At 38.8% G+C, this 11,968-nt stretch overlaps 1 protein-coding gene across 1 annotated transcript; it reads left to right on the forward strand.

The window, feature by feature from the left end:
- The first annotated feature begins 10,322 nt into the window (after positions 1-10,322).
- Positions 10,323-10,826, forward strand: LOC145395813 (uncharacterized). Its single transcript, XM_080269345.1, has one exon. The coding sequence runs from the start codon at positions 10,323-10,325 to the stop codon at positions 10,824-10,826; it is 504 nt and encodes a 167-aa protein (XP_080125471.1).
- The last annotated feature ends 1,142 nt before the right edge of the window (positions 10,827-11,968 follow it).

The following is an 11,968-nucleotide window of genomic DNA, read 5'->3' on the forward strand; positions in this document are numbered from 1 at the left end:
CAAAAGTTGTAGGAAGTAATGATTCATCTAGAACAGGGGTTCCCAACCTTTATTTACCCATTACCCCATTTTCCACACCTCCCTTCACTCATTACCCCTCATTGCTTATGTTTCCACAATTGCATTTTAGCTGCTTAACATTTTGATGCCTAGATTTTAGTTTGAATGTAGGACTTAATTAAAGGTTAGGCTAAAACCAAGAGAGTTATTGCAAGGAGTAATTTATTTTTATTATTAACACTGATACCAAATAAACATGACTTTAAACATTCATCTCTGAATTTTAGTATAGGTCTGAAAGTCTATCACAACTGGTATGATTTATAGATTTTTTTTTTTTTTGTTACCTCCCCCATTACCCTTCACAAAAGACCAAATTACCCCACTTGGGGTAATTTACCCCAGGTTGGGAACCCCTGATCTAGAAGCTTTCCCCACCTAGAAACAGCATAAGGTACGATATATAAGGACGGAATATTCGATACTGGGAGATTAATGAACTGCATGCGGAGCAGAATGGGCCACATAATCATTCGTACATCATTCAGTCCTCTGGAATCCTGGAACCTCGTCACATCCAAAACCATCTACACGTTTTTGCTCCTTCAAATTCAATTGCCAAATTGCTTTTCAGCTGACTATTAATATAAAAAATATTAAAAAATGATGTATAAATAAACAACTTTAAGTCTTACTCGCTAATAACCCACTCCTGCGAGTAAGGACATAAATGATGGTTCATTCAAGCTCATACCAGTAAATATTATTTCAGCTGAGAGAAAGAAGGACGATGAAAGGATTAAACAACGGCTGTACAACATCTCACTTTCCTTTTCTTTTTAAATTCTTCCTTTTCAAAGACTATCTTAAATTCCTTTACTTGGAGAACACATTCCCTATTTAGTTCTTCTTAAAGTCAGATCACTGTTATCATTCTGATATGAAGGGATTATTGAAACATGTATTTGGCTTTTCATCCTGAAAAAATTTTCAATATAATCGTGTGGGGATATATATTTTTTTTATAACAGAACAGAGGAAGGAAAAACAAATGAATAAAAAAAAAAAAAATCCATACACAAGTTTTACTGGCGTCCTCCAGTCAACAGTTGAACTTGAACAGCTGTAGGTGGAAGTTTGGGGGGAAACAACACCGGGGAAGCGAGTTCCAGAGAGATGCAGTTCGGAGAATAAAAAATTCTGATAGGCAGAAGTTCTTCAGTATGGCTGTGTGACATTTCAGTCGTGAGCGCTACCAGACGGCCGTGTAGCACAGGGGAAGGCATGGTTAGGTGGCACAATGGACGCAACTTCCTCAGGCCATTTGCCATAAAAGTATCTGAAAAATAATGCAAGGAAGGCAGCATTCCTTCTTACTTGTAAGAGAGAGAGTTTATTTATAATAGCATGGCTATTAATAATTCCAACAGCTTTGTTCTGAATTTTGTATAGATGCTTTAGTGCAACCTCTCCACATCCCTTCCACATGGGTGAGCATTATTCAAGTTGATATATAACAATAACGTAAAATATATAGTGAACAGATGTAGTATGAAAACTACTTAATCTGTGGTGATTTAGTCCACGGTTTCTTAGTGTAGAAGTTTCTGTCACTATACCACCGAATATTTTAGAGCAAAGAGAAACAATCCATGATAAACGCGTTATATTTTCTCTCTGTAATGCCAGACAGTACTCCAAGATCACTATGAATGACATGTAACATATATAGTTCATATAACAGGGGTGACCGTTCAATTAGGTACTGTGGCCCGAATTATCGTTGGCTAAGAAAGCTCCTTAACATCTCTTAAGTGATTTATTGTGCTTACTTTACCTTACTGATATACGATGTTATACAAATCCTTCAAACATCGCAGTACTCTGCATAAATATCGTGCGAAACAATATTAACCAGCCACATCCAAAAATAAATCGCTACATACAGTATGAGGTGCTAGGCATCATTCTTACCCAACGAGAATAAGGACCTAAAAGAGATGCATTGCTTTGGGGAGGAGACTAAACCTAAAACAATTTCTTTTTCATTGTTTCGGAAAATTATATCAGTGTGTTACCTGCATTTTTTTTTTTTAACTGTCGGAACAGTATGTCAAATTTTCGGAAAATTCATAGTCTTAGGCAAAATGTATTTATAATATACTCTGAATAATTACAAAAGTAGAGAAAAAATCCTCATACGTTTTGATCAGTTATAGTTATAATTTGTGTTCCTCCAGCTTTCTTTGTTCAGAAACTATTGCCATGGTTTTCTGTGAGGTCAAAAATATAAAACAAATTATCACCATTCAGAATTATATTTTGTCTCCTCCGGATAATAAGTACCATAATTGTTTTAGATAATTACATCACATGGAAGTCACTGCTATAAATGGTCGAGAATAAATACAGTCGACAAAAGCATTAGCGAGACCCCTACGTTCTACTGTTACCTTCAGTCTGGTGACATTTGACTTTTCATCCATGCTGTCTCCAAGCAATGTCATTCAGGTCTGGAGAGATTTTTCAAACAGGTGAGGACGGATCGGTCATCTATTTATCCCTTCATGACAAGAGATTTACCCATAGCCGAACAATGTAATCTAAGGAAACATTAATAAATTTAACAAAAGCATTCGAGGGCTGAATGCTAATCGCCCGCCAAAACATGCCGTTAGAAAAGGTACAAATTACCTATAAAAAAATTTGAAGATTCACAAAACTGAACGGAACTCAGTCACCACGCATAGCAAAAAGTTCATATTAAAAAAACATATGGCGGCTGACATTCGGCCATCATTGATCAAATCCACACCAAAAGTAACAGGCTTCTGCACATCCACATAGCTTCTATTTCCCGAAGGTTTGGTGAAAGTTCGTCCACAACTTTTCTAGACATGTTGGGACCAGATACACATGCAGACACACAGACAGACACACAGACGTTGACAAAAATATTATCGCTCCTTGCTAAAGGCGGACGATAATGAGGCTTAAGAAATGGACCCTGGGTGATACTTATCGTTACCTATCTGTGGCCGAGTCGGTGGAAAGGTGTTCTCATATCCCAAAGGATGCAGGTTCAAACCCCTGCGGGGGCAGTAAATGTTTATGGATTTGAACTTCTTTAAAAGCAATTTTACCGATCTGCTATCAGACACGCTAACATGTAACAACCACATCATTGTTACCAATACACCAGTCTTGTGTTAGACAGCTTGAGCATGTTTTGAGTATGGACAGCGGATGTTAGTGCAGAAGTGATGACATGTGAAGGTGTATGGTACAGTACGTAGAGGGACTGCTGGACTTCAAGGAACGCGATCTGGTGCTTACACCCTGATTCGGACACATTTTTAAAAATCATTATATTAAATTATCTTACTTTAAACACTAATGTAAGATCCATAAATGGTATGTAAAGTACAACAAACAATACTCGACAGTAAGTGATAATGTCGATATGTTCATTTTTCTTTTTCTTGTTTTCATATATAGTACAACAGTTTTTTTTTTTTTTTTCTACTGCAAATGTGTGTGGCAAAAGATTTACATATATAAATGAATAAATTTATTCATGCAAACATTCCAGTAACTTTAATTATCTTATGCTAGACAACGTGCCTCCGAAATACCAGTAAATTATGTAACAAGTCATCATCCATTCCCCTTCCAAAATCTTCAGACGATAATATTACAAATTATCCGCATGGTAAAGGAAATATCCTACTTAGTACATTTGCAAGATATGCTACGTTATAAGAAGTCAGCTAGAACGTCCCAGTACTAGAACTTGACTCTCCCGAAATTGCTCCTTGATAATTTACCAACCAACAAAGCTCCAGGCCCAGATCGAATTCATTTAATTCTTTTAAATAAGTCTTCCCCAGAGCTTACTTCTGTTCTAGCTAAAATATTCAGACTATGCATACGTAAATCTTCATTTCCTAATTCTTGCAAAGAAGCCAATATCCACCCAATTCCGAAGAAAGGAAGATTCTCTGACCCCTCAAATTACAGACCAAGAGAAATCACGTGTTTTCTTGGTAAAGTATTTCAAACTGCAGTGCATAAGCACAGAGTTAAACACCTTGAATCCAACATAGGTAATGACAGACAGTATGGTTTTCGCCGTGAAAAATCCACCATTCATATACTCAATCTCCCTACTCATGCCATCCATCAATCAATTGAGCCAACATGGAGAAACTCATGCAGTAGCCCTTGATATTTCTAGAGCTTTCGACAGAGTGTGGCAACGTCCACTCCCATCCAAACTCCCTTGCAATGGACTAACATCTTTTGTTCCTCTGATTTCCTCATATCTCAGCGAAAGATATATAAGAGTAAAAGCAGATGATGTATATTCAAATTACACTCAATGACCTACCGCTGACGAATGAGGATATAAAGGAGCGTTGTGGTGTGGATGTGGATGTGATAGGAAGCGTTCTGAGGAACACATTGAGGTGGTTTGGCCATGTGGAGAGGATGGAGGGTGAAAGACTGACGAAGAGAGTGTATGTGAGTGAGGTGGAGGGGGGAAGAGGGAGGGGGAGGCCAAGGATGAGATGGAGGGATGGGGTGGAGAGGTATATGAGAGAGGGGGGTGTGAGTTGGGAGCAGGGCAGTGAAATGGCGGGAGACAGGGCGACTTGGAGGCGATTTGTTTGTGGCCACCCCAAACGGGATTGAGGCGTCTGGCAATAGATAGATAGATAGACCTACCGCGTGCCATAAGGATCAGTTGTTGCTCGAACCCTATTCCTACATCATATTATTGATCTTATGTTACCCATAATCCATTCATTCATAAGGAGATGACTCAACACTTCACAGTTCATTCATCTGAAACACAAAGTTTAATATCTCTAACTCACAGCTTAGTACAACCATCTCCATAAACTAAAGACTTATCTAGGATCACTGAATGGGGACAAAATAACCTTGTCTCATTTAATACTACTAAAACCATATATTTACAATTTACTAATAGTCTGATATTGCCAGATTCCTATATTATCTTCAATGCTACTAGCATTCCTATCTCCAAAATTATTGAAATTCTCGGTGTTTCATCTAATAATACCCTCAGCTGGATCTCTATGTCAGATCACTTCCTGAAACCGCCTCAAAGAAACTTGGATTATTGTACAGAGCTCGTAGCTTCTTCAGTGACGAGCTGTTAGCTATAGTTTATAAGTCATGTGCACTCTCATCTGGAATATTGCTCACCCTTGTGGAATGGATGTGGAGAGTTTGCACCAAAACAACTAGACAAAATTCCAAACAAAGCTGTTAGAGTTTTCAATAACCCTGATAGTACCAATAAAGTACCTCCCTTTCAGGTAAAAAAGAATGTTGCCTCCCTTCCATTACTTTACAGATACTTTTATGGCAAATGCCCCAACGAAGTTCCATCCATTGTGCCACCTCTCCTTGTCTTCCCCTGTGCTACACGTGCATCTGGTAGCGCTCATGACTAGAATGTAATACTGCCATATTGCAGAACTTCCGCCTATTAGAAATCTTTTATTCCCTGAACTGCATCGCCTTGCAGCTCGTGTTCCCAGAGTCGTTTCCTCCCAAATTTCAACCTACAGCTGTTGAAGTCCAACTATTACAAATATTTATGAATGGAGGAAACCAGTAATCTGGTATATGGATTATTTTTTCAGTCATTTGTTTTTCCTTTTTTGTTCTGTTATTAAAAAAAAAGGGGCGGGGGTATCACTATAAGTAAAACCAACTTACTTCATCTTGAGAGCTGCATTGAGTCCGTCCATAATATCTTCCCCGACCATCATGCTCCCAAGTTCTCTATAGGCACTTGATTCAGAGTTTAAAAAGAACTTCTTGTATGAACCATCAAAAGATTCCAATGTCACTCTGTAACATATACAAATAAAAATTATAAAATAAGTATTACAACTGAGACCCTAAAATAACGCAACACCAAAACTTAACTTCAATATACATTTAGTAATACTTTGTTTACTCTAACTTGGCCTAAATTTGCCATCTTTGCATCTCTAATGTTAACTTGTCCCAATAAAATAAGACCAAGACATGATGCTAGTCACAATGAAGTGCTATGGACAGGAAGTGAGACGTAGTATTGTCCCTTCCTGCCACTGAGTTTCATGAAATAAACTACAAATGGAAACAAAACGGGGGCAAATTAAATTGAAAGTGCTGTAGTGTTTTTATTTGAGTTTTCTCTATACAGTTTATTATAGTACATTCCTTACATTTATCCTATTGTAGTATACGAATAATAACAATAAAGTTACACATCTGCCTCAATATACGATAAGCTATGAACTAGATCAGTTTCAGAGTGCTGCAGGATGTGCGGATCCAGTCCATGTATTAAGGCAGACAGTGGAGGAAGCATAAGCGAAAGACAGTACAGCAGTGATGTCTCTGGAGAACAGTGCATGTGGAAGTGAATGAGGTTACGAGAGCGGAGAGCACAAATGTAAAAAAAAGTAAAGCTGGAATTAAATATTGAGGGATGGAATATTCCAAGTATGGTCTATGTAGACGATGTATTACGTGGTACTTGAGAACACCATTTATTGATTGTTTCAGTGTTGCCCTGGTTTTGAATAATCAGGTCTGAGAGTAACGTATCAAAGTATTTGAATAAAACACCAGCTGCCGGGTGAAAACTAATTCACTGAATGTTGAGTTGGGAAACGTGGGAAAAAACAGAACTCCTGGGAGTTTAAGAACTTGGATGCAGTAACAGAGCAGAGAAAAATAACCAAAGGGACCAGCATGAACTTACAGTTTTTCATCCACCACCTTTGCATCGAAACGTTTGTTCTTCAGTATCTCACCTGTCAACTGCTTTGACCAGCTCCTCAACTGTCTCTGGTCTGGGTGGCAGCCTTGGGAGGGTGAGGGAAGAGATGAGGCTGGCGCGATATGCTGTGCCCATGACCACACCAAAGAACAACCAAGTGCCGACCAGGATGAGGTTGGACTGGCTGGTTGAGAGGCGTCCGTATAGTCCCTGACCCAACAGGGTGCCCACAGACTCCATCACCACCGACCCAGTACTCAGCACTCCATGCCGCATTTGCCACGTTTTTCGCCTCGTAATCTGTAAAACACACATATACACTGATATACATATACAACGATATGAGTGCGTAGTTGTTTTATTGTGCTATAGGGGGGAGCAGTGATGTTCCAGACAGTGGAATGGTTTTGATAATACAAGCAATGAAAGAAGGTGCATCTTCTACTGTCAGGAAGACACACAATTCTGTTGAGGTTATTTGTGCCATTTTTTGTTTTTTTTTTTGGATCGTTTTGGTTTGTCCAGTTATGTAAGGTAATTATGTTCTTTTTCTGCTTTTCCTAATGTAATTTTTCGGTTACATATTGCATGCTCTAAAACAGTGAAAATCTCACGGAATAGTCAGATATTGGTTACAGTGACGGTAAGATGTATTATTCATTTTCATAGAGTTCATTTGATTAGGAATGAAAAAGGCAGACCATAATAAAACTGTATGAAGGCAGAATCAGTTAACAATTCCATACTGTGGTTTCAAGAAATCAACAATTACATGTTGTAGTTTCAAGAAATCAACAAGTGTGAAGTAGCCTGCCACTTACATGACAGTGGTGGCTGTAGTGCAGGCTGGGGTGAGAAGTAACATTCCGAGCCCACTCTTTACTCATTTATACCATAAATATATATTCCAGCAAAGTATTTAAGGATATGCTGTATAAAAACAGCAACATATATTCTTTAACATCATCCACGAAAAGTAGTTGCACTTTGAGCGCTAAAATGAGACTAATATTTTTTCATTATATTTCTTTATCGCTCACTCAGATTTTTACATGTGAGTCACATGTTAAAGCCTCACTTGAACCTATCGTCTGGAGTTAACTGGGAAAGATGATAGAATTAACCTGACCAAGTGAGAGTTAATGGTACCAGAATAAGCAACTGTCTCCACTGACACAATAAAGTTCGTATACTGTTGGCTCATGTTATATGCAAGGGAATAACAAGAAAACGCGAACATGAGAGGATTAAATGCTTCATTGTCCTCGGTGAGTATAAAACAGTAAAAACAACGGCAATAGACAGGTGTGGCACCATACGGGATTTCTCTAAAATGAAGAACCAAATTGTGCTTCGCTTGAGTAAAGCACGTTTGTGTAAAAATCCTGAAGGAACTAAACAGAAGCACCTGCCTTGTGAAAATATATTTACGTGTGTGACTAACACTGTAAGACGGCCCCGAGCTGCTAAATGAGAATGTTCCACGTCTAAATTAATTATGATAATGGTAATAATAATAATAATAATAATAATAATAATAATAATAGTAATAATAATAATAATAATAATAATAATAATAATAATAGTAATAATAATAATAATAATAATAATAATAATAAGAAGAAGAAAAAGTTCAACCTCTCCTCCACGCAGTGCGGACTGAACAACGTCAGCATGACGAGTCAGTTATGAGGGCGGCTAAAGAGGCTCTGATAACCCAAATCTACAATGACCAAACAATCAAAAGATTATCGTACCGCATCGGTCGTCGCGCGGGTAAACAAGGACCAAGTCCCTCAGTAGGGAACCAGGCTGAGGTCGAGAAGTCGGCTACTGGAACAAACTCTACCCAGCATGCAAATGAGGATCACCACGCCGAGGATATTCCTCACAGAGGCCCTCAAACTGCGTCAATTGAAAACCGCCAAAAGCAAACCAGAAATAAATGGTCCAAGGAAGAGTACAAAGATGTGATGGAAGCATACTTTAAAGCTTTGTCAAATTGAAGAACAACGGTCACCCTAGACACGTACAACGTTTGGCGCGAAAAGAACTCAACATTAACACCTAATATGGATGCACACAAACTTGCAAATACCAGACGGGACATTGTGAAGAAGAGATTAACAGAAATTAAAATTCAAATGATTAAAGATAAAGTGTCTGAAGAGCTAGGCACCAGAGATCTGAACCATCAAGACAGCAGTGTTGCATTAGAAAATGCTGAGGCAAATTGGCAGAATGATAAAGAAAATCCACCAAGCACACCGGGTCAACCAAACGCTGAACATAATATTGACGAAAAAGTAGCGGCAATGGAAGAAAACATCATCAGAAAGTGGAAGATTGTGAAAGAAACAGATATTGATGAAAGACCACCAATACCGAAAATTAAAGAAGACAGGTATGCTTAATCAGCTTACAAATAGCAAACAGAGCAATCATGAATATTAAGAATAGGCTTAAGCAGAAGCTATCCCTTACTGAAGTGAATGAGCTACATTATGCTGCTGCCTCTGCAGTCAGTGACACCTTAGGCATAAAAATTAGAAAAAGTGGATACAAGAAAGCAAAACAGCCACAGTGGAAAAATGTTATTGAAAAAGCAATCCAGAAGATACGAGGAAAAATCTAAACACTCTCCGAAATCAATGAAGAAAACAATGTGAAGGAGAAGAGAAGAAGAGCCCTCATTAGAAAACACATCGAAACCAAAAATGACATCCTAACGGCTTTGGAAAAGCTTAAACAACAGTTGCAAGCTAAATCACAGATCAGACGATATGAGAAGAGACAAAAGTTCTACCACCAAAACAACAAAGAAAACACCAAAAAGTTCTACCAAGATTTAGGAAAGAAAAATATCGAAGTCCGGAAAACACCTGACAAAGAAGCTGTTGAAAATTTCTAGGCCAACATCTGGAAGAAGGAAAAACAGCACAGTGAGAATGCTGAGTGGATAAAGAGAACGAAAAGGAACAAATACCTGCACAAGAGTGGCCAGAAATATCCACAGAAGAGATAAAAACAGCAATCCAGAAATCTAGTAACTGGAAAGCTCCAGGGAATGATGGCATAGCAAACTTTTGGCTAAAACACCTACCAGCACTACATGAAGACCTGACCTTGCATTGAAAACCCTGAGGAATGCCCTAGCTGGCTAACAACTGGTATGACCTACCTTCTCCCCAAGAATGAGGACACCAAGAACCCCCCAAACTACCGGCCAATTATATGTCTCTCTACAATGTATAAGATTTTAACATCCATATTAACAACCAGAACCAAGAAGCACCTGGTGGATAACAACTTACTCCCAGTGGAACAAAAAGGCTGTAGAAAAGGGAGCTATGGATGCAAAGACCGGCTGCTCATAAACAAATCCATATTGGAGGAGACCAAAGCCAGAAAAAAGAACCTCACAACAGCTTGAGTTGACAAGAAGGCATTCGACTCTGTTCCCCACAGCTGGAAAATAAAATGCCTTGAACTCTACAACACCTCACCGATTATGACAGCCTCCATCAGAAGCAATACGACGAAATGGAACACAACAATCAAACTCAACCACAACGAGGGAACTCTAACATCCAGACAGATCAATATCAATAGCAGAATCTTTCAAGAGGACTCTCTCTCACCTCTTCTCGTCTGCATTGCTTTTGGTCCACTATCCTCTCCTCTGAACAACAGCGGCTATGGTTACAAGACAGGCAACATGATCATCAACCACCTGTTCTGCATGGATAACCTGAAAACCTATGCCAAAAATGACGAAGAACAGAAAGGTCTACTTACCATCGTTAAAGGCTTTAGTGATGACATCGGAATGGAGTTCGGCCTTGACAAATGTGCCAAAGCTACATTCAAAAGAGGAAAATTAAGAAATGTTGAAAACATCGAGTATGATATAGATACCATCATCCAAGATCTAGAACAAGAGGGTACATACAAATACTTTGGTCTGAATGAAGGAGATGGAATTCAACACACTAAGATGAAAGAGAAAATATGAAAAGAATGCTACAGATGCATACGACTGGCATTTAAGTCAAAACTCAATGCCACCAACAAAACAGAAGCAATGAACACCCTTGTAGTCCCAGTCGTCACCTACAGCTTCAACATCATCGACTGGAAAATGAGAGAACTAAAGAAACTTGACAGAAAAACAAGAAAACTGCTGACAATGGAAAAATGCACTACCCTAAAGCAGACGTGGATAGGCTTTACCTCCCAAGAACATCTGGGGGAAGGGGTATTACAAATTGAGACAATGTACAAAACAACCACAATCAGTCTTGAGATGTACCTCAAGACCAAAGAGGACAGTCTTCTTATGACTGCGAGAGACCATGAACGAGCAAAGAAAACAACATAGTACACCATGAAGCTGTCAAATTCAGAAGAAAGCTCAATACCTCGGAGATCCAAATCATGGAAAATGAGCAAGTCACCAGCTATGCTCGAAGAATAAAATTGAAAGCTAAACACCAATCACTAGAACAATTAAATAGTAAATAGGAAGAAAAACCTCTACACGGACGGTACCCGAAACAGTCAGTGACAGAGATGAAGACAAGCCCAAGCAAACCAATGGCTAAAAACAGTAGGCCTAAAATCTGAAAAGGAAGGGTTTATCATCACCACTCAAGACCAATGCATCAAATCTAATTATTACCAGAACAAGATCTTGAAAGACGGCATCAATCCGATGTGCAGGGTATGCAACAAATGTTGTAGTATCTTCTTAGCCGCTTGTAGAGGGTTTTGTAGATCCGTTATGCATATATTGTACTCGTGGATGAGCTGTAGTTGTGAGTAGGTTTGTAAGTAGATAATCTTAGTTCCCATTGTCATGCAATGACAGGAGGGGTAAAGATAAGTATGGGACTATTTATAATTTTATTCTCTTGAAAAGATTAACTAATGTCTCTCACACATGAGTGAAATAGTGTAGAGTCCCGCTAGCTATCTCCCAGACTGTCTCGCTCCATCTCTTGACAACCTTTCACCCCTGTCGTTCACTTCCTTCTGCCTGTCTAATTCCTCCTTTCTTGTATAAGAGAGCTTGTGTCACGTGTACTGGACGTATGTGAGAATTCTAGAAGTCTGTGTGTCTGTGTGTATGTAGCGTTTCCTGTGACACATTGCAAT

The sequence above is a fragment of the Coenobita brevimanus genome, chromosome 33 (genome assembly GCF_032717465.1).
Source record: "Coenobita brevimanus isolate Jiangsu-jjx chromosome 33, ASM3271746v2, whole genome shotgun sequence".
Classification (NCBI taxonomy): domain Eukaryota; kingdom Metazoa; phylum Arthropoda; class Malacostraca; order Decapoda; family Coenobitidae; genus Coenobita; species Coenobita brevimanus.

Bases quoted from the DNA above. Each gene is read 5' to 3' on its own strand.
- LOC145395813 (XM_080269345.1), top strand. From the start codon at position 10,323: ATGACAGCCTCCATCAGAAGCAATACGACGAAATGGAACACAACAATC.